The sequence below is a fragment of the Ursus maritimus genome, unplaced genomic scaffold, assembly GCF_017311325.1.
Source record: "Ursus maritimus isolate PB19 unplaced genomic scaffold, ASM1731132v1 scaffold_3, whole genome shotgun sequence".
NCBI lineage: Eukaryota > Metazoa > Chordata > Mammalia > Carnivora > Ursidae > Ursus > Ursus maritimus.
Genome location: NW_024425563.1, coordinates 6,093,475 through 6,116,240, shown reverse-complemented (window position 1 = coordinate 6,116,240; position 22,766 = coordinate 6,093,475). Strand labels below are relative to the sequence as shown.

Genomic DNA, 22,766 nt, shown 5'->3' with positions numbered 1-22,766 from the left:
CAGTTGGAGAAGGGCGAGCCCAGCCCTCCGGCTCCGCAGGACAGGCGGGTTCAAGGTCACTGGTTAGCAGCAGGGCCCAGTCAGGCCCCCAGGCTTTTTTGCATCATGGTGACCTCCTTCCACTACACAAGAGGAGGTGGGCTGGGCAATGGATCCTGCTGGTCACCTTGCCTTCAGCCGTGACCTGTGACAGTGGTGCCAAGATGCTGCTGCGTGTAACCAGCAAATGTCACAATATGCTCTTCACCCCGTCCTGACGTTTGGGGGGGGAACTGTTTCTGTAGGGTTTTGCGGTTTATGTTTTGCCCTTAATTTATGCTGGGTTGTATGTATATATAAAATAGCGGGATATATATTTATATTGTAGCGGAGAGATTGTAAATGTATGCATACTCCTGGGAGACATGCAACACAGAATAAAGCCCCCCAGCCCACAGCTCTAGGCTGGCCTCCTTGCTGTCAGCCCAGCTCCCTACAGTGCAGTAAGGAAGGAGGCTTTCCTCCCCCTGCCTGCTCAGAGGTGAGGTTATCATGGACCACACCCAGGAAGCCGCATCTCATGGTATTGCAGCAATAAAACGCTAGGCTCCTTTAACCTCCCTCCTCTTGTTAGTGGCAAGAAGGACCCGGATTCTCTGTCCAGGGAATCTGCAGGCGGGGTAGGTTGGGCAGTCCCTTGTGATGTCTTCCATGGGACTTCTCAGAGCGGCCTCAGCCAGCCTGAGAAGACAGAAACCATCATTTTGTCGATCTCTCGTTCTCCCCAGCCCTGGCACTGTTGGGACGGAGACCCGGTCCTGAACCTATGTTAAAGGTTCTCTTGTCATTTCCTGGGCCCCAGTCTGCCTGCGGACTCAGTGGGCCCTGAGCAGCACAGGGGCCCCTCCAGGGGGGGTGTTACCGCCCTTGAGGAGAGACTCTATCAGACACACACTGAGCAGGTAGGGCTCTAAACCCGGTCTGTCCAGCTCCAAGGCCCACCTTTCCAGTTTTGTCCCTCACTGGGCCTAGAGCAGTTGGTGTTCTTACCCCCAGCAGGCATTTGTCATAAGCTGGTATCTGCTTCACTCAGTGCTTCCCCTGTGGACACGGAACCCTGAGCCAGTCTTGGGTGAGCCTCCTGGCCTGGCAGAGAATGCTTGACCAACAACCAGGAGGCCTCCCTGCTCTGTACCCAGCCCGGGAGCCCTGTTGGGCACGGGAGGTCCTTCAAGGAGCCTCCTGCCTGTATCACTGTGCTCTGTCCTGCTCCGGGGTCATGGTGCTACCCGAGGGGCCCTCCCCAGCCTGGTGAGCCCTGCTGGCCGGAGGAGCAGGGGGCAGGTGGAGCTGCAGGCCATCAGCCCTCTGACAGCCCTCGGGGAACAGGGCCAGAAGTTGGGAGGCCACATAGGGTGGGGGCCAAGTGTCATCGTGGGGCCTTGTGTCTTCTCGCTGGCGGGAGAGTGGGGAGGGGCCTCCCCCGGGAGTCTTTTCAAGGCGGGCTCTTGGCTGCCTCTCGCCTGGGCTGCGGACGTGCGTGGAGTGATGGCAGGAGGGTGGAGGTGGGTCCGGTTCTCTGTCCTCCCTCTTGGAATTCACATTCCTCCCTGAGGGGTCTGAGCTGGGTCGGAGCTGGAAGATCATTGAAAACACGGGTATCCTGCTTTTCGGTGTATGCTTCTGACAGGTCACCTGGCTCGGGTCTTAAAAGCCATTCCCTGTGCATTGAGGAAGCCTCCCTGGGAAGCATGGGAGTGGCCCTCCCTCCATCAGGCCCCCGGGAGCGGGGGGTGGCGGAGGAGCCAGTTACTGGCAGAGAGGTAGCCCGGGCTGGCCCTCCCTGTGTGACCCTCTCTGCGGGTGGCTCGACAGGGTGACCGTGGCTGAGGCCCTGAGGGAGAGACCTTCCTTCATCTCCGGAGCCTCGGATGGGATGCTCGTCGGCACCAAAGAAAAATCAACATGGTGTCTGAGAAAAGCGTGCGTGCCTCGGGCGGCGAGCGGCTCCTGCCCGGCGAGCCGATGGGGGGGGGACGGCCGAGTGGGTGCCGCGGCAGCCCGGCTGCTTTGATCGGCACTGCGAGACACTGTTTTACTGGAATACTGATTTTATTATGAAAATTGCTGGCGTAGTGTGTTTTTAAACTATTCAAATGTGCCACCCCACACGGTAGCACTTTGTGTTTGTGCTGCAAATGTCGCAAGATTGACAGCTCTTGCAGTGGCGCGGGGAGCGCTGGGGTTCTAAGCGAAGGGTGGCGGGATCAGATCTGGGATCTCAGAAAGAGCGGTACGAACCAGATTCACTTCCCACGGGTGCTTCTTACCTGCCCGCCGCCACCCTGCGTGCCTCCTCCTCGTTCGCTGGACATCCCTGCAGGGCGAGAGTTACCCCTGTGCTGCAGATGGGGACAGAGATGGAAAGGGATGTGCTCAGGGCTGCGGAGGCAGGACCGGGCGCAGGAAGGCTGGTCTCAGAGCCTGTGTTCTGGGCCCGCAGGCGCTGCTGCACCAGAAACAGATGCGCCCTTTTAAAGTACAGCAGAAGGAGCGCCTGGGTGGCTCACTGAAGCGTCTCCTTGGGCTCGGGTCATGATCTCGGGGTCCTGGGATGGAGCCCCGCGTCGTTGTTGGGCTGCCTGCTCACTGGCGAGTCTGCTTCTCCCTCTCTCTCTGCCCCTCCCCCTGCTTGTGCACGCTCTCTCTCTTTTTCTCGCTCATTTTCTTAAATACGTAAATAAAAATCTTTAAAAAAAATAAAATGAAATACAGGAGAAAATTCAAAGAATATCGTCTCTTCTGGGGATATGAAGGGTCCCCTTAAGCCAGATAGGAAACCCAGAATTTATAGAGGAGAAGATGGGCCAGATTTTCTCCCCAGCTTTTTATTTTGGAAAAACCACCACCACCCCTTCATCCCCACTCCGCACCTCACATTCTGTGGGTGGTGGGCGCGGCCAGCAGCTGCAGACAGCGCGGCACTTCTCCGAAGGCCCTTGAGCTGGCATCTCCCAGCGCGGGCACATTCTTGCGCGAAACAGAACACCAGTGTCACGCTGGAGAGATTTGACAGGAATCCTCTGACGTCATTTCACAGCTCACCCGTAACCAGATTTCCTCAGTTTCCCCCCAGTACCTTATATGCCCTCTTGGTCTTTCTAAATCAGGACGGGATGAGGCTGGGCCAGGTTTGGAGAAGGTCTGTGCCCCGGGTTTGGATGCTGCTGCTGCCTGGCTGTCTTGATGTTCTCCCTGCGTCCCCGGAGCTGCCCAGGACCTGGAGTGAGGTCAAGGCACTGATGAGATCCAGGTTAAACCCTTTTGACAGGATTACCCCCTGTTGTGTCACATCTGGCCCTGCTGTTAGTGATCTTAAGGAGCTAATGGTCTGGAAGGTCCGCTTCCTCCCATTGGTGGTTGCTAAGTGATCTGTGGGCTGGGCCCTGGGCACCACGGAGGTCAGCTGCTGCCAGGGACCCCGAGCTCCCTGTGTGTGCGAAGGGTGTATTGGGGGGAGGCACGTGCTCATCTTCTCAGGTGCGGGTTCCTTCTGTGAGTCCTGGCTGGTGTTCTTCCAGGGGGAAGCGCTTCGGCCCAGCCCACCCTTTTGTATCCTCGCTCTTGTCTCACGGGTTTTTGTTGTTGTTGTTCAGATGTTCTAATATAATCAATTACAAAACGAACAGATTTAATGACATTTCTGTGGAATAGAGTAGGAGAATTTGCTTGCCGTGTACATATGCTAGTTAAATGCTTAAGATGCCTGTGATCTAGTTCCTGCAAACTGTGAAGAAGATTTTTTAAATTCCAAAGGCAAACAGGCAGAGCAGAGGACCAGAAAGACAGTTCAGAGAAGAGGAAATGCATGTTGTTGGTGGTCCTGAAAAATGCTTAACCTCACAAGTGACTGGGGATCCAGATCAGAAGAGCAAGTTCCTGGGCTCCCCTGTCCGATAGCAGGAGGCAGACACACAACTCTCGATGCTGGTTCGAGGGCCGGTGTTGGCCCACCCCGCTGGGCTGCCGGGAGATGGGGCTCATGAAGGAGAAGCCCTTGGACGCTATCCATTACCACGAAAAATTTGTCCGTCTTTGAACGCAGCTGTTCAATTTTTTTTTGCCATGCAAAGAAGCAGCTTGAGGTGGTTTAAAAAAAAAAAAAAAAAAAAGGAAGCCACCAGAATGCCCTCGAGTCAGGGAATGCTGGGATGAGGTGGATCGGAGGCCCTGTGAAGTATGGTGAAGCTAGTCAGTCAGGGTGCGTGAGGGCTGCAGCCGCGGGTGGGGTGCGGACGTGAGCATCTGGGGAGCGGAGCGCCTGGTGCATTTTGGTGCAGTGCTAGAGGCCGGCTCCTGTTAAGGTGGGGGGTGGGGACTGGACACTCATTCTGGAAATTTCCATCCGTAGGGAAGTGCCAGGGGGCCAAAAGCAGTTTCCTGAGTGTGTTGTGAAAGTGGTTTTATACCCCGAGGTAAAATTTTAAAAAGATGGAACGTGTACATTTATTTCATGTACTGGTCCTAACCCACTTTCCTATTTTGTGTCTCACCCAGAGCCGGAGTTGGAAGGCTCTCATGAGCCCGTGTCAGAATGTGTGGTGACCCCCGAGCAGCTGCGGACGTGGGGGTTGGGGGCTGGACGGAGCAGGGGTTCGGGGGGGCCGAGCTTCTAGCCAGGGCAGTGCAGACGAGCCGCACGTGTCCTCTCTGCGTGCAGCCCCTTCCGCAGGTGGAACAGCCCTCCCTCTGCTGCCAGCATTTCTTTTCCTTTTTACAGCAGTCGTGTCCTCCCTGCGCAAGTTGTGGACAACACAGTAAATAAAAGAGACATCTTGCAGGGGCGCCTGGGTGGCACAGCGGTTAAAGCGTCTGCCTTTGGCTCAGGGCGTGATCCTGGCGTTGCGGGATCGAGCCCCACATCAGGCTCCTCCGCTATGAGCCTGTTTCTTCCTCTCCCACTCCCCCTGCTTGTGTTCCCTCTCTCGCTGCTGTCTCTCTCTCTGTCGAATAAATAAATAAAATCTTAAAAAAAAAAAAAAGAGACATCTTGCAGAAAAATAGAAGCAGAAGAAAAATCACGGTAGTGATCCTAACCGCCACAAGTCAGCCACTGTTGTTCGGGTGCGTTCCTTGCGCGTGGGCTGTGGTACATACCGTCTTGCTTTTAAAAAAAAGAAAAAGACCGTAGGTGCAGCCGCCACCTGTGCGAGGAGAAAGGCTTTGCACACATCTTAGACGGTCGTGCGACGTTCCACCTCCTGGAGCCCTGGTCGCTGCCTGCCTCACTCCCGTGTTGCTGTGCGTTTCGTGTGCTCTCACTTGTTTGGAAGCATTCACATCTTCGGGCCTCTGTCCTTCCCTCCGTGTCAGATGGTCCCCGCGGCGGCACGGATTCTGGAGGCCAAGCCCCTCTTCCCCACCGCGCCTCAGACGCTCACACCGGGACCACTTCACACCCTGGCCCACTGGCAGGGCTTTGGAAAGAGAGCGGTAGCATTTCATTCTTGATTTCTGTTTATTCGAGTATCACATGAAAATGAGTGGTTTCCACTTGTATTGGCCATTTGTATTTTCTTTACTCACCTGGAGTGAGTTTTTTTTTTTTTTTTTAAGATTTTATTTATTTATTTGACAGAGATAGAGACAGCCAGCGAGAGGGAACACAAGCAGGGGGAGTGGGAGAGGAAGAAGCAGGCTCCCAGCGGAGGAGCCTGATGTGGGGCTCGATCCCATAACACTGGGATCACGCCCTGAGCCGAAGGCAGACGCTTAACCGCTGTGCCACCCAGGCGCCCCTAAGCAACATTTGTGATATTAACCCATTGACCTAGCCACCTTCCTCCCCCTCAGGTGTCGATTTCCCTTTAATTCTATTTTTCTTAGGGTTCTTACCATTTTTAATTGTTCTGGATTTTTTGTGTTTATGTAGTTGGACTTATCACTCTTCTCTCTCCTGTCCTTTATTTTTTTTTTTTTAAGATTTTTTTTATTAGAGACAGAGAGAAAGAGAGCGAGCGCACAGAGGGAGAGGGAGAAGCAAACTCCCTGTTGAGCAGGGAGCCCGATGTAGGACTCGATCCCAGCACCCTGGGGTCATGACTGGAGCTCAAAGCAGCCGCTTCACCAGCTGAGCCACCCAGGCGCCCCCCCCTCCTTTAAATCCGACAAGCCTTGGGGCCTATTGCTTCGGGCTACACCCTCTCCTGGTTCACCCCCTGCCCCACGCAGACTTCCACAGCTGGTGGGCTTTCCCTGGCTGCCCAGCCCCGCACTGTTGTGCTCAGCTGGCGGTGGGCGTGGGGGGCTTGGATAGCTGAGGTCTCAGGCTCCAGGGGGAACAGGGAGCATGGGAAACAGGGCCTTTGGGCACCGAGGGGTGAAAGGAGGGTACACTGAGGGGCCTCATGTCCCTTCCGCGTGTGGGCTGGTACACTGCTTGGGCACCGCCACTGGGTGTGGGCAGAAGCTGGGCAGTGGAGACCCTGCAGGGCCCAGAAAGCTTGTGGTCCCCCAGGGAAGGGACGCATCTTCAATTCAGGAAGGGGTTCTGACTGACTCCCCCACTCCGTGACCCGCAGGCCCGGCCTCTTTGTGGTTCTGTCTACATGGCATCAAAGTGAGGCGTGCCAAGGGCTCAGCAGCCCCAGAGAGCCCCCCTTTTGTCTATCAGAAGTAATCATGTGAGGTGGCTTTCTCCTTCCTAAGTGTCACATATACACAGACATCCCTGGACAGGCCGCTGCAGAACCTGGATCCATCTCTCCTACTGAGTAGGACTGGGCCAGGAGTTTGTTTGTTTGGAAGGCAGACAAGGAGGAAGGGGGAGGGAGGGGGGTGGTGATGGTCATTTTTGGGAAGGAGGGCCCTTGCTAGGAAGGGTCTTCGCTGGTCTTCGCTGATGTGCGTACCCAGACAGGAAGACAGACACAGGCTCCCTGCAGGACGAGCTCTGGGCCCAGGTCGACGCTGTGTCCGCAGAGATCTCGCGGGGCCAGGGACGCCCAGGGGCTCGGGGCCAGCCAGATGGCCTGGGTCCGAATGCCAGCTGCAGCCCCTTACGAGCTGGTGACCTTAGGCTGACTGGTGTCTGTGCCTTAGCTTTTGCATCTGTACATTGGGGACAATGACCTACCTTTCTGCCTGTCATCAGAGATAAATGGGTCACTGCGTGTCATGTGCTCAGTGTGGCTGATTGTGTTAAGTGGCTCTCAGTACCAGGTGACCGGCCGTGTCCCGTGTGGCTGCTGCCTTGCGTGTATAGGGCAGCAAAGGTGGCTCTGCTGTCCTCAGGGCTGGCCCGTGTGTGCCCAGGAGCCCAGGCCGCCATGAAGTGAGAGCAGGTTAGATATTAGCTTCTATAGCAGAGACAAGATGAGCTGGGGATGCTGAGGGGGCTGCAAGGCGTGGGAGCCCCCCAGGGCTTCGTGATGGCAGCGGGCACGAGCTGAGTGTTCTGACCCCACCGCTGCGCTGGCGGGGGTAGAGGGAGGCAGCCTTCACGTCCAGGCCCTGCCAGAGACGCCTTCCACTTCCTTCCTTCGCTTCCTTCGCTCTGGAGCCCTCTCGGGACCCGAGCCCCAGCCCCCGGGCAGTGGGCAGGTGGGAATGGGGCAGTGGGCACTTGAGAATGGGGCAGAGCCTGGGCCTCGGGGCAGGCCCCACCCCCTGAGGAAGGTACCGGCTTCACTTTCAAAATCTGTAAGGGGAATTCAGACACTTTTAAACTCCTGTTCACTGGGCTCTCAAACTACCCAAGTCTTTTTTTTTTTCTTCTTCTTCTTTCTCCTTTAGCATGCAGAGCAGCCCCCTTCACCTGGGGTCCCGCGCTCGCACCTGTGAACCCGAGCTCTCAGCCACCTGGCGGCGCTTTGCTTTCCATAGCTGCTCCCTCTTGGAGCAGAATTAGCGCAATTATTGTATTTTATGCAATCTTCCCTTTTATTTATTTTTAAGGATTTATTTATGAGAGAGTGTGAGAGTGGGGGGAGGGGCAGAGGGAAAGACTCTTCAGGCAGACTCCCCGCTGTGCACAGAGCCCCACGGGGACTCACAGGGGGGCTCGGTTCCACAGTCCCGAGATCATGACCTGAGCCAAAACCAAGAGTCGGTTAATAGCGCCACCCCGGCGCCCCTGGAATCTTTCCTTATTAAGATATCTCACTTTTGTAAAAATAAGGTGAAAGCAGACAGTTGGCCTTACTGCTCCTGAGGAATGAAGATCTCATGAACTGAATGCCTTTGGGAGCCATGGGACTGGAAGATGCAGACTTTTAGCTTATGAGACTTATGCGGACCTTGGTTCAGTTTTGAAGGAGGAGAACACTTTTAAAGACAAATGAAATGCAGGATATGCGTCAAAAAGGCAAGGAGCCCTGACGGAGCGTGCACGGTGGTGCATTGCGAGTCTGGAATCCCTGTCCCGGTCAAGGCAGCTGGTAAGTGCCCGGCCCCTGCCCTGAAGCCCTGCAGGGTCCGCGGAGTGCGGATGCCGGTGACAAGCAGCAGACTTCCCTTGGGAGAGCGCAGCGTGCCAGGGCCCATGGTCCTAGCTCTCGGTGTGAGCAGGGAGCAGTGTCTGTCTGGGTCCCTCTTCGGGTTTTAGGATGTGGCCAGGGAGAACAAGGTCAGGACGCTGGTACGGGAGGTCAGGAGGATGTGCGGAAGTCCTGAGCCTAGCACAGAGCATGTGGACAGAAAGAAAATCGAGGAAATTACTATGGAGTGGCTAGGTTGGTGCTAGAAGGCTGTTTCCAGGTTGGGTAGCTGCCCAGCAGAGGGGGTGGTCTTGGTTTCCTCCCTTTGCCCTTCACCCCCACTTGCCCCTTTGGTCCTCTCAGCTTCTCCATGGGGAGGGCGGGAACGCAGCCACTGGGGAGGTCTCCGGTACCCTGACCTTGGGAGGTGGGGGCGGAATTCCTAACCCTGGCCCCCTGGAGCCCACCCCCTTGCGCTTCCTGCCTTTGGGTGCCGCACGCTCATTCTGTCCTGGTCTGGAGGCCACAAGTCGGAAATGCAGGAGTGGGCAGGCTGGGCCACGTTTCCTGTGAAGGCCTCTCTCCTCAGCTTGTGGACTGCCGTCTTCCCCCTGTAGCTCTCTACGTTGTCTTCCCTCTCCATTACTGTCTTTCTGTCCAGATTGCCCCTTTTTGTAAGGACAGCCGTCATAGGGGAGTAGGGGCCCACCCTATTCCGTCGTGACCTCATCTCAGCCAGCGACATTTGCAACCGCCCTATTTCCAAATAAGGTCACGTTCTGAAGGACGGAGGGTTAAGACTTCAAAATATGAATGGTGGTGGGCACAACTGAGCCTGGAATAGCTTTCAGCAGATTTTCAAAGATGTGATCCGGAAGGGTCCCAGGGATGTCTGAGGTCTGCTTCCACAGTCTTGTGGAGGAGAGACGCGGACCGGCATGGCCTGGTCCCGGCTGATGCTTAACTGCTGGCACGTCCCACTAGGTTTCTGCCTTGAAGAAAGCGGGTTTTAGTCGTTCCTGCGTCCCACAGGACTCTCTCCCCTCTCTCTCCCCTAGTAACGGCTCCTTCTGATCCTCCGCTTTGTGCCAAGCGCCGTGTTGGGCCCTCCAGTCTCAGCACTGGTCTTCATAGCAACTTCAGGGGCAAGGTGGGGTCATTTCTGGTTTACAGACTAAACCCCAAGACCCAGTGAGGTTAAAGTGGCTATAGACGGAAACATGGCTAGTAGGTGCCAGAGGCTGAATTTGAACCCAGTTCTTTCAACTTCAGAGCACCCCATGCCTCTTGACTGAGGGGTCTTTGCAAGATGACTGTGCCTATGACTTATCTCCTTGGCAGACTGTCCCAGCCCAGGACCGTCTCCTACGTCTGCCTCCCTCCCCGCAGGAAGAACAGAGGCCTGGGCTTACAGATCACGCTCAGCGGGCATGCGTGCATTTATTTGTTCATAGAACCAGGGCACGTCCCTGTCGTGGGCGTGCGGGCTGGGTTCTAGCAGGGGAGCAGTAGACATGCCAGAAAAACACCTGAGAGCGAGGAGCGTTCCGTGTGCGTAGTGACATCGCTGCTGCTCTCGTCTCCAGAGACTCGGGAAGAGGCCCTTGTCCCCCATTACAATGAGACGGGGCGAGCTGGGGCGGGGGGCGGAGGTCAGGGGGGTGGCAGCCTAGAGTCTCCCCCTCGTCTCTGTGGACTCCCCAGTCCCCCACCCGGAGGCCTGCACAGAGCGCTCGGAGCTTGCTGGAGGCCACTCCGCCTTAGGCCGCCCTGGGTGTGGCCCCGGCTGCCTGCCTGGACTTAGGCTCTCGACTCAGGCTCTCCGGGACTCAGGCTCCGCAGGCGTGGGCTGCCCTCCTCCCGCCGCCTTCCTGCCACCTTGCTCCCGCCTTGCTCTCCGCCTCCTTCCCCTCCCCTCTCGGAGGCACCCTGGCCGCTGGAAGATGTTTTGCTGCCACCTTGTGGGCATGATGAGCCCGGCGGCCATGGGAGGCCCAGTGTGGCTCTGGGACCCCTGGGGCCGCAGGAAGGAGCCCAAGTCTCTCCCTTGAGCCACCATGTGCGCCCTTTGGCTTCCCTTCCTGTCGCTGGGAAGGACGCCCACAGGCTCTGAGCTGCGTGTGTGGCCCCAGCCAGGCACACCTTAGCACTTATCAGTGGGTCACCCTTGCAAATATTTGAGCCGAGACTAGGTTCGAGGTCATGTGGGGTTCTGGGGCTGGAGGCCACCCTGTCCTCACAAACAGTGTTTGGTTTCTGTGCAGGGCCTCCCACGCCACACTCACAGCAGTCTTTCCTTCCCCCTCCCTGCCCCCCCCGCCCAGCTAGGTGGGGTTAGTCGTGTCCCCCTGCCACCCCCAGGCCCAGGCCGGTCCCCGTGGCGGGCCCAGCCCACCCAGCTGTGGATACCTCCAGAATTGGCTCGAGGTTTTTCTGATTTCCCAGCTCATTTTCTGTCCTCTCTGCTTCCAGGGAAACGTGTCTCCATTCTCCCCCAGAGTGCACGTGGCAGGGCGTCGAGAGAAACCGTATCTTTAATTCCCCCAGAAATTGCCACGGAGTCTCTCACCCCTCAGCAGCAGAGTTAGCTCGGTGTTTTGGAGGACCTAGGAGACTGAGAACTCACCTGAGGGCTAGCCTCGTGGAATTTCTGTACTGTTTACACGATCCCAGCGTGAAGCTTTTTTGGTCCTAATTTCTTTGGGGCCATGTTGAGTGGAGCTGTGTTTGCCGCAGCTCTTTGGAGCAGAATCTTGTCAGGCAGAACAGAGACTTCGTTTCGTGATGCCAGTGAGGAAGAGAGATTTGTGCCTGCGCTAGAGGGGATATCTACCTGGGGATATCTATGTGTCGGCTCTGTCTAACTGGGCTCTAACTGCTCTGTCTAACTGGGCTCTAACTGCTCGGGGTCAGGAAGGACTTCTGGGAAGGAGCGGGAGGAAGGAGGCAGCCAGGGGAGGGAGCGGAAGCTGTTGCCGGTTTGGGACTTGACCTGGGCTGAGCATTTTGCCTGGACTAGATTCTGCAGGTGCAGGGGGGAGCCAGCAGGAGCTGGTGCGGCTTCCAAGAACGGAAGACGTTCTTTTACCTCGGGGACGAGGCCCTGCTGCCTGCCTTCCCACAGCAGGCATGTGTGTCTGGGGCCTCTGCCCCTCGTGGGCCCTCCTGTTCCTCTCCTGCTGAGACAGCCAGTGATGTTCTAGGGCAGCTGGGCACCTTGTCCCTCTCCCTCTCCGGGGACAGAGCTACTGTCCCGTGCTTACAGTTCCATTGGCTTGTACTGAGCAGGCCTGTTCCTCTGGGGAGGGGTAATTCCCTCTGAGTCTGTGGGAGAGAGGGCAGACAGACAGATGTGCAGATAGGGACATGGAGTGTGGGAGACTTCAATGTGAGGAATCGAGGCAGGACTCCAGGGCTGTGTTCTTGTCCCCACGCCTGAAGGATCCTGGGAAAGGCCCTTCTGTGGAACCGTCTATTACGTGGGGAATACGCATCCTGGAGAGGGAGAAGCCGGCCTCATCACTGTTAATAAGTAGTCCCGGGAAAATATGAAACCACCCCCCGGGCTCTCCAGCCCTGGGAGATCCAGCCCGGGACTTGAGAGTTTCCAGCTCTGGGGCTCTTCGGGAGCACCTAGGATGGAGAGGCCCTGCCTTCCTCAGGCATTCCCCCACCCCAGCCCCCTCAGGAATGTGCCACTTTTATCTTGTACTTTGCTTCTACCCAGAAGCATGGAATTCTGAGGCTGAGAGGGATATTGGGAGTTGGGTTGTACTGGGGGTGGAGGAAATTGGGGAGTAGTATCTCTTTAAAGCACATGCAGCCCCCCCCCATCCTTGCCACTACCTAAACTCATTTCTCAGTCTGCCCATGGTCATGGGTTCCGGTAAACTAGCTCATCACCAGGGCCTCAGAAGAGGACTGGTGTTTAAAGTGCAGTGGAAAGCACAGCAGGGCAGCTCCTGGCCTCCTGCCCCCATCCCGGGGTGAGCCCTGCACTTCATGCGTGTGTCCGTCCAGCGCACCCCACACTCGTGAACAGGCATCTGTGCTTGGAGGGAGTGAGCATCAGGCTCCAGCCAGAACCGAGGGCAAACACTTCACCTTGGCCAGCCGCCCTCTGGACAGGAGGTGAGACCCAGCGAGCAGGGGACTGGAGACTCAGGGACACAGAAGTGAGTCACTCGTCCAGAAGTGTGTGATCCAAGACTGAAGGTTACCTTTTGGCTTCCACTGCCCTTAGGCGGGACACTTCACCGAATCCAGACAATTTTATCATCTCCGAGGGAGAAGAGCAACTCGGCCATTAACAGAAGAGCTGCCTGTAGCTTCCAGCAACTCTGAATTCTGCAGTTTCCCAACCTCACTGTCTCAGCCAAAAACTAAGCCTCCCCCCCATTTTACAGACAAGGAGACTGAGGGCCAGAGAGCACATATGACTTGCCTCCTGGCTCCTAATGTAAGCTTTCCATAATGCCGGCCCTGTGGTGTAACACCTGTTTGGTCCTTTAGAGAAAGAGCAAATGGCCCACTTCTCTCCCAAACAGGGCTCAGTGTGTGGTGTGCCGAGGACTGTTATTTATTTGGCCTGCTGGTAATGACAGCTCCTCACCTACTTGCCCCAATCCGAGGAGGAGCCCTGGGCTGGAATTTCCTGTTTTCTGAGGGCTCCGGGGGCTGCCCCAGCAGGCTGACTCTCCTGCCGCCGGCCGCCGTTCCAGGGTGTTCCAGGCCAGGCTTGCCGCCTCTCCTTGCTGGGCCGGCTCCCGGCCTCTCCAGGTCTGGGCTTGCCGGCGGCTGCGAGGTGGAAGCGTTGAGGGACTCCTTCGGCCTGACTCCAGGTGCCCAGAGGCCGGAGGTCCGTGCGCCCCGGCCGCGGCCCGGCCCGGGCCCAGCCCCGCGCCCCTCGCCATGGGCCTGGCCCTCGCCCGCGGGCCCTGAGCATGGAGCGGGGCTGGCTGCCGGGGGACAGCTGCAGCCGGGAGCGGCCCGCCGTCTGCCGCCGCGCCCACAGCGTCTGCGACTCGCTGGACCTGCACGGCGCCCCGGCCGGCCGCGCCGCCGCCGCCCTGCAGGCCGCCCTGAGCGCCGCGCGCGAACAGCCGGCGCGGCCGCGGAGCGTCTGCTCGGGCGGCCCGGGGCCCCCGCCCTCCGGCGCCCGCAGCCTACTGCTCGGCCTCCTGCGCCCGCGCCTCGGCCGCCGCGGCCCCGCCGACGGCCACCCGCCGGCTCCCGGGCCCGCGCCCTCGGGGCTCCCCGGCTCGGCCGCTCCCAGCCCCGCGCCCAGCCCCGCGCCGGCCCGGCGTAGCCGCACGCGGGGGGCCCAGGCGCCGCGGCCACGGCCCACCAGCATGACGTTCCTGGAGGTGAACCGCCTGGAGCTGGCGGCGGCTGAGGGCGCGGGCGCGGGCCTGGGCCGCGCGGGCAGCGCGGGCTTCTTGCGGGGCGCCTCGCTGTGGAGCAGCCAGCGCTGGCAGGTGCTCCGCGGCGGCGGCGGGCGCGGCACCCCGGGGCCCCGGCGCGGCCTGTCCGCGCTGAGGAAGAGCTTCAGCTTCCGCCTGCGCCGCGGCCAGGAGATCCGGCGCGCCGAGTCGGGGCTACTGCCCCGGGCGCGCACTCGCAGCGACGGCGACGCCAGCTCGCTGGGCGCCTTCCCGAGCCGCCGCGACCTGCTGCTGGGCGCCGAGGCCCCGCGCGCCGCGCCCGAGCCCGGTCGGCCCCGCACCGCTGCCGGTCTCTGGAGACTGCTCACCAGCCGCTTCCGCCGGAGGGAGCCCGCGCCCGCCGAGCCGCTGTGGAGCCCCCGGGCGGCCGCGGCCTCCCGGCTCCTGGGCGCGCAGAGCGGTAAGGGAGCGAGCCCGGCCGGGAGTCCTCTCTGGTTGGAGTCCCTGGTCGAGAGCGGGTGTGAAAACAAACCGAACCTGCTTGGGAGAGGGGGTGTGCCGTGCGGCCGGGGACTGAGTGAGACCGGTGCCGGTGCGCTCTGGGTGCCTCATGGGTGCCCAGAAGGTGGCTGTAGCAGAGGACTTGCAGGTGCGTCCAATGTGGGTCGCCCGCCACCCGTCGCTACCCCTGGCCCTTGGCATGGTGGAATGTGAGGCCAGGACGGAAGGGCCCCTTCCTCACTTCTGGCACTTGCAGAACTGAGTATCTGGAGGGGTGGAGAGTGCATATGCTTCTAGCTTCCAGGTGGGCTTGAGTCCTCGCTTCTAGCTGCCTCTGCACATGAGCAGAGGGAGTGCTTGCGGACCCGACCGATGGTGGCAGCTACTCTTTGACAGCCTGGGGAGGGCAAGCAGGCAGAGTCTGGCCTGGCTGGAGGATGGCCATTACAATGCAAAGAGTAAAGAAAATGGGGCTGACGGTGGGGCTGGAGGGGGCTCTGGGGACTTGGAGGCTTCCCCTCCCCAGGATACTGCCAGAGGAAGGCAAGAGCTGAGAAGGGCCTGGACCTGAGTACGGGCAGCCTGGGAGGTGGCTCTCTGGGAGGTGGCTCTCCTGGAAAGACAGAGTGGTGGCCTCCCACCGAGGAGGAGCTTGGGGAGGAGGGCCAGTTGGGCAGGATAGATAGCGCCCCATTCAACCTGCCCCTCACAGAACAAGGCCAGGTGAGGGCTCCTCCCTCTTCACCCCGCCTAGGAATGTGGTGGGTGGCCTCACCCTGTGAGGGTGAGCTGTTCCTACTCGCTGCAGGAGGCTGGCCCCCCTGCCCAGCTGCCAGGTGCCCGGCCCAGCTTGGGTCTGAGCTGAGAACTACTGGAGAGGCCTCTCACCTGGGCCGGGGGTCTGAGCCCTGGTGGGACCAGGCCCAGGTGTGGCTCAAGGTGGGAACTGCTTACCTTGCTGGAGCAGTAAGAGAAGGAGGGACACAGGTCCGGGGCAGAAGGACTGGGCCCACACCTCTTAGAGTCCTCTCCCTGAGGACCGTCATTGCTCCAGTCCTCTCCGGAAGAATTTTCCTGTCGCTCTCTAGAGAATTAGGAGTGAGGATTGGGGTCCCATTGGGACGGTGCTGTTTTCTGGCCGTGGCCCAGGAAGGGGCAGTATAGGAGACAGCTGGTGGCGATGGCACCGGCCTGTGTGCCTCCTGAGTCCTGATGGGTGGCCTTCTCTCCTGCAGACTCCTTTGTAAACAGCCAGGAGTGGACCCTGAGCCGCTCGGTTCCGGAGCTTAGAGGAAGGGGGGGGGGGGGGGGGCAGGCAGCCCTGGGGCTGGGTGGGCACAGGCTAGCGTGATGGGCCCAGGCGTTGCTTCCCCTACTTCCAGTCCCCTCCTTCTCTGGTCTTGGCCTTTCTCCGACGCCCCTCACTTCTGGTCAGCTTTCCTTTCTAATCCTTAGTTCTGGGCCTTCTTCTTAGGGTCATCTGTCTTTCCTGTCCCATGTTTTCTGTCTTGCCCCTGACCGTGGCTCTCACCCCTTCCTCTCCCACAGGGCATTGTGGGGAACCTGTCTAGCGGGAAGTCGGCCCTGGTGCACCGCTATCTGACAGGGACCTATGTCCAAGAGGAGTCCCCTGAAGGTGAGCATCACGGGCTTGCCTGGGCTCTGAGGCTGGCCGCTCTGTTCCCCCCGTGCCCCCAACTATCGTCTGTGCCAGGGAGGCTGGAGCCCCCCGTCCTTCCGAGTCTTCCTGTCTCCTCTGTTGGTAGCTGTGGATTTCATCAGTGCTTGGCCGCGGTGGGCTCTCCCAGCTTGGGGCCTGATCATGCGCTCTGTCCTAGGGGGTCGGTTTAAGAAGGAGATTGTGGTGGATGGCCAGAGTTACCTGCTGCTGATCCGAGATGAAGGCGGCCCCCCTGAGCTCCAGGTGATGCTCCTGCCCCCCACCCCCGGCCCGTGGCGCCCCTTGCCCAAGGATCGGGTTGGGATCGGGCAAAGCTGTGTGTGTGCAGAGGGGCGTGGAGCTTCCCCAGGAACGGGTGCAGGGGGTAATTCTGCTCGGTCCCCCTAGTTTGCTGCCTGGGTGGATGCGGTGGTGTTCGTGTTCAGCCTGGAGGATGAAATCAGTTTCCAGACGGTGTACAACTACTTCCTGCGGCTCTGCAGCTTCCGTAACGCCAGCGAGGTGCCCATGGTGTTGGTGGGCACGCAGGGTGAGCGGGCCCGCGGGGCTGGTGCTGGGGTGGGGGGCGTGCACACGGGGCCCGCGGGGGCAGGGGAGAAAGCCACCTGCTCTCCCCTCCTGGTGCTGACTGAGCCTTCCTGTGTCGCCCCAGAGCGGGCACCGCCACCTTGCTCTATACACGCTCGATCTCCCCAACTGGAGCCTCCCACCCGTGTGACGATCGTGTCCACGGTGTTGGGGGCGAATAAACGGAGCGGCTGGCTTGTGTCCACCCTGAGTTAGTGGCGGAGCTGGAACGAGGCCTGGATGCCCGTATGCTTGCGCTCCGCGTTGTCCACTGGCCTGGCTCATGGCCCACGCACGCTCGGACCCAGCGCCGCACCCTGTCCCCATCCGTGGCACCGCTTCTTGGCAGGCTGAGTAAAGTCCCACCCTCCCGCCTCCCACAGACGCCATCAGTGCCGCAAACCCGCGGGTCATCGACGACAGCAGGGCCCGCAAGCTCTCCACAGACTTGAAGCGCTGCACCTATTATGAGACGTGCGCGACCTACGGGCTCAACGTGGAGCGCGTCTTCCAGGACGGTAACTCGGGCACGGGGCGGGAGGCTCCCCCCCTTCCAGGACGGTAACTCGGGCGCGGGGCGGGGAGGCTCCCCCAGAGCGGGGGCTCAGGACGCTCTGTGGCCAGCGGGGCTGTGCGCCCTGGGGGGCGGCTCTAAGCTGGGCTTCTCCCTTCTCCCCAGAGGGGTAACTGACTCTGCTGTCCCCTGCAGTGGCCCAGAAGGTAGTGGCCTTGCGGAAGAAGCAGCAGCTGGCCATTGGGCCCTGCAAGTCACTGCCCAACTCCCCCAGCCACTCGGCAGTGTCCGCCGCCTCCATCCCGGCCGTGCACATCAACCAGGTGCGGCCAGCCTCCCCGCCTCCCGCCGCGTGTCCTCGCCTCGGCCCTCATCATCTTGTCTGTCTGCCTGCGTGTCCCCACCTTGTCTGGTCTCCCGCCTTGTGATTGGTGTGAAAGCGCTGGCTTGAGCTCCCCGTTGCCTGCACGACTGGCCTGGCCTCCTCTGTGCCCCGTAGTGACCGCCTCCCTGCTAGTCCCCGACCTTGTTGCTGCCCCTCTTGCCCCGCAGCCACGGTAGCGGAGGCCGCCCGGAAGCTGGCTCGGAAGTTGCTCCCCGTGGAACCATACTTGGGGGGTGCCGGAGGGCTCTCACGGGCCTGCTCCCTCCTCACCTGTGGCCCTGCAGTTAGAAGGGCAGCACAGGCCCCCCAGGGGCCGACGGCCTTTGTGCCGCGTGGGGTAGTAGCAGTGCTCTGAGCCAGGCCCTGCCAGCGATTCTCCCCGACAGCTCCGGGATGCCTGCCCACTTCCTGCCTGCTGCCCAGTTAGTTTTGGGCCCTCCGTCCCCGGCTCCGTAGAAAGGCCCGGGTGGGCACAGATGTACTGGCTTGAGTGGTCAACCTGACCGCCTCCGCCCTACTTCTGCCAAGGGCTGCTGTCTCCAAGGCCCGCCCGGCCCCCAGGCTTTCTGACGGCGGCCTGGGTGCTTTTCCAGAGGCCCCTCCGTTAGTGTTTCAGGAGACAGCAGGGGTTTCCCCGGGAGCATCCCCACCTGGAAAAAAGGAGGAGCGCTAGGTCTTTCCGTGTTTGCCCTGAGCCGGCGGAGTGCGGGGCGGGACGTCCGGGCTCGGTGTGCGGGCCCTGCCATGTGGCTCTGAGGCCAGGGGCAGCTGTTAGGGCATTTTGCTTTTTGTGCGGATGAGGATTCGAGGAGGCTGTCAGGGCAGGACGTGTTCTCTGCTTAGTGACTATGGGCAGTTAGGAAGCAGGCCTCGCTGTGCTGTGCGTGTTTCCCGAGTCCCGGAGTAGCTGCGGCCATGCGCTTTCTGTCTCCATCATGTGATCCCCTCTGTCTCTCTTCCTTTCCCACCTCTGTCCTTTATCTGCTGCTTCCTCTGAGAACAGTCTTTGCTCCGTGCCGCTCTCGGCCTCGGCTCTCCCGTAACCTGCCCCAGTCCCGCACACTGTCCGGAAGCAGGACCACCGCCTCCCCGGGAGTCCTGCGCCCCACCCTGGCCTCCCGCATCTTTGGCACATGTCACTGACTTGGGGGCTCATCCGAGGTGACCTGCTCCCTTGTGCCCGACCCCCTGTGAGGCAGGGCTCCACCGGTCTTTGGCACTTACTCTGACCCGATTCAGCTCACGGGTGGGCACGAAAGCAGGCCCGCCTGGGCCCTAGCGGGGTAGCCCAGGGCGGTGCTGGCTGGCTTCTGCCGGCCTCCAGGCTGTGCCGCCTTCCTCCTCCGCTGCCCCATGAGCCCCAGGCCAGGTCCCCACACCACAGGGGCTCCCAGTTGCTGCCTGCCGCCTGCCGCTGCACCCCGCTCCAGAGCAGCCCTCAGCAGCCCTCTCTGTCCTTAGGCCACGAATGGCGGCAGCAGCGCCTTCAGCGACTACTCCTCCTCAGTCCCCTCCACCCCCAGCGTCAGCCAGCGGGAGCTGCGCATCGAGACCGTGGCGGCCTCCTCCACCCCCACACCCGTCCGCAAGCAGTCCAAGCGGCGTTCCAACATCTTCACGGTATGTGCCCTGCGCGCTGCCCTCCCGCCGGCCCGGCTGCCGGCACTGGCGAGGCAGGGCCCAGCCCCCAGCCCCCAGCCGGGAGGGAGCAGGCAAGAGCCACAGACACTGGGCCACGGGCAGCCCTAGCCAGCAAGATGCCATCCACACAACACACACCATTTCTGTAGGCTCCTTCCCAGTGCTCTCCTGCGCACATCCAGACTCTTCTTGACGGTCTCTCTGAGCCCACAAGGGGCTGCCCGAAGCATGTGCACACAGACCCTCCTGCCTCTGCCGCACACACTCCCCCCCTCCCCTGACCCATAGAGCTTCTTGGCCAGCTCGCGGGATCTTTGGGCACGTCTGCTCTGACGCCCCGACGCCCTCGATTGCACAATTGTGGATCGAGCCCCCACGGTTTTGTGCCCAAGGCTCCACGAAGGGTTAGCTGGCGGAGCTAGAACCGGGGCTCCGGCCTCCTCATCCGCATTCTTCTCTTTTCCCCTGACCTTACGCTTCCCGCCCACTGCCGCAGTTGGTCCGCAAAGGGCTTAGACGTCTTTCCCCAGGTCTCGGCTCCTGAGGCCTAGCCTGTGCCTCATCGCCCGGCCTCGGGCTCCGTGCAGGCTTATCCTCTCCCCTCCTCACAAACCTCACACCGGGGACCCATGTGCCTTCTGTGGCTAGGGGCCCAGCCCCGCAGCCCTTAGGTGCCCCCAGTCTGCTGGCTGTCCGTGGCCAGCATCTGAGGCACAGTGCCTGCCCCACACTCTCAACTTCCACCTGGGACTTGGCTGGGCCCTACTGGGAGTCTTGGGTCAGACGCAGGTGGGTGAGCTGGCTGTGTGGATTCGCAGGAGACCACTCGGGGCTTTTGCGTCAGTCTGCGCGCCTCTTTCTGGGCAGCAGGGCTTGGCTCGCAGCCTGGTCCTGTGTCCGGCTGGCCGGGCAGGCCCTGCCAGGCTCCCTGGAGCCCCGTCCAGACAGAGCCAGTACCCCCAGGCCTCGTTCATTCATTCTTGCCTCCGCCTGCCCAGCACACCGCTGCCGGTCTGCACTCCTCCGTCCCCCGCCCCCCGTGCCTGCCACGAGCCCCCTCCTCGTCCCTGCTGACCACCCCTTTCTGCGGAAAGCTGCTGCCGTGCACTGCGCTACCCCAGCCCTGAGCCTGCCTAGACTCGAAGCGTCTTGTTTCCGTTCATGCGCATTGAGCCACTCACCGCCCTGGGCTGCCTGCTTGTGCCCACGCCCGCTGCCACAGAGCCCCCCGGGTGCCTGTGTTTGCAGTGACCGCCGTCTGCGCCCCTGGCACCTGCTCCCTCCGCCCCATCCTGAACCTCTCACTTCCTCCGCTGCTAGGCCTGCTGTCCTCCCTCTGCCGTCCATGTCCCGCTCATGGCCTCCTCGCCGCGCCCTCCGTGCTCCCCGCCCTGTGCTCCCCGCTGCCTGCTCCGCTCCGCTGCGCTGCCTGCGCCTGCCACCCTCGCTGCGCGCACGGCACGGCCTCCCCCCGGCCCTTCCACTCCATCCTCACTGTGGCGACCTTAGTTTTTCTTTTCATTGTTTCCATGGTGACCTCCCTTGCGCCATTGTCCACGAGGAGGCCTCGAGACCTGTCCGTCTCTAGGAGCGCGTCTCGGGACCTCCCCACTCTCATCGTTGCTGTCGGGGCCACCTCCTCGCCCTCATCGTCCTCCCCAGCAGAGCCACGCCTGCTCTGTGGCCGGTGTCCTTGTGACCCACCCCCTGGATGTGGCCATCGATGTCCCCAGTCTCCCCCATGACCTCATGTACTCATTTTGTTGCCACTCTTGCCCTGCTTCCCATCCTGGGGCGCTGCCCCTCGGGGCTCCCAGGGAATCCTCTGGTGGTTGGGGGCCTCTTGGCTCACCAGCCTGCCCGGGGCAGGCTGTACCCCACTCCCCCCAACCAGCTCTTTGGTCCGGGGACCTGGTGGCAGCGGTCCCATCTACCTTCCTCCTCCCTGGGCCGAAGGAGCAGAGGCTGTGGCGCCCAGGAGAGGGCCCAGCGGCCCCTGAAGCCACCGCCGCCTCCTCCTCCTCGTCCTCCTCCTCCTCTTCATCCCGCTGCCGCCTCTCCCCAGGCACCTGGGTCTCTGCCCTCACCAGTGCTGACCGACTCGTGCGGGGCTTGAGTATAACTTGCCAAAATCTTTATTCTTTCGATATTTGCAGATATGTGCCACTGTTTCCAACTTTTCATCAACAAAAAGGCCTTTCCAACTCCTTCCAAATTAGAAGACCAGGTGGTGACACACAGCACCTCTGGACATTCTCCCCTGTGCGGGGCCGGAGGCGGGCCGGGCCCTGGGACTGCTCTCAGATGAGAAGCGGCCGCCGTGCTCCCCACTCCAGAGACCCACAGGAACCTTTGTAACTAACCCCCACCCCCAGGGAAGGCTAGGAACGCTGGAGCCCGCGGCTGGGGGCTGCCGGGGGACCAGGCCCGGCTGGACGCGCTGCGCCAGGCTCGCTGCATGGAGAAGAAGGGAGCTCGGCCCCACGCCCGGCGCCAGGCCAGCGCAACAAGGCCCAGAGGGGCGGGGGCGTCCGAGCGCCCGCCCTGGCCCAGCCCAGCTGCTCCTGGGGGGAGCTTTCCTGCCCCTCCCCTCCTCTGCTCCTTCCTGCATGGACTTCTGCCGTTCCTGCTCCGCTCCGGATGCCACAGCCACCGCCGCGCGCTTGCCTTTCCCCCTCTTGGCCTCCCCATTTCCTAGGATCCGCGTTGGGGCGGGCTCTGCCCCAGGAGCCTGGCAGGGGCGCAGGGCCTCTTCTGGCCTCTCTCCTCTCTCTCTCCATCCACTGTGCCCCTCGGGCCTCGCCGACCGTGCTCGGTGCAACGTGTCGTGTGGTGTCTGCTGCAGACGGGCCACTGCCCGCTCACTTCTGGACTTTGCTCTCCCCGGTTATCGTGCCCCGTGCTCCCTGCCGTCCCTCAGCCCCACCGTCCACCTCTCCTCGCCCCCTCCCTTCTCTTATGCCCCAGCCCTCTGGGCTGTGCGCTCCTCGCGCCCTTGGTATTCCGTGTCCTTGCTCTTTTGTAAGGGGCGGGCCTGGCTCAGTGACCTGTGCTGCTCTGTATGGTGCCGTGTGTAAGAATAAACCCGTTGGAATACTCATGGTCTCCGTTCCTTCCCGGTCCCGCCGCCCCGGCCCTGCCCCACTGCTAGGGCCTGCCCAGGAGGAGGGAGGAGGGGAGGGGAGGGGAGTCCAGGTGGGCTGCTGTCCCCCATGGACCCTGGGCCCATTTAACACGCCTCTTCTTTTCTCTTGCAGTCTCGAAAGGGTGCCGACTTGGACAGGGAGAAGAAGACGGCTGACTGCAAGGTGGACAGCATCGGGAGTGGCCGGGCCATCCCCATCAAACAGGTCAGCACTCCTTTGCCCTGTGGCCGGAGAGCGGTGGAGATGAGGAATGAGGTCCGGGGAACACGGGACGATGGTCTTTCCTTCCGGGGCCCCGAGCGGGGGGTGGGGGTGGGGGTGGTGATGTGAGAGGCGAGCGCTCCCCCCGCCAGGCCTGAATGCTTCACCGGGAGAGAGGTTCTCCCGCTAAGGACAAACCTCCGGGAGGAGTGGCCGCCTGGGCTGGAGCAGGCCCTCTGCGGGCTCTGCCGGGTCCTCCTCACCGCCACCGGGGGGCAGCAGAGAGCTGC

At 61.1% G+C, this 22,766-nt stretch overlaps 1 protein-coding gene across 1 annotated transcript in view; it reads left to right on the top strand.

The window, feature by feature from the left end:
* AGAP3 (ArfGAP with GTPase domain, ankyrin repeat and PH domain 3) overlaps positions 1-22,766 on the top strand; it is a 55,634-nt gene that overhangs the window by 9,827 nt on the left and 23,041 nt on the right. The window contains 8 exon segments of the mRNA XM_040643795.1: positions 15,577-15,633; positions 15,888-15,977; positions 16,180-16,265; positions 16,410-16,551; positions 16,973-17,107; positions 17,299-17,426; positions 18,950-19,108; positions 22,387-22,479. Coding sequence (XP_040499729.1) covers positions 15,577-15,633; positions 15,888-15,977; positions 16,180-16,265; positions 16,410-16,551; positions 16,973-17,107; positions 17,299-17,426; positions 18,950-19,108; positions 22,387-22,479 — 890 coding nt within the window.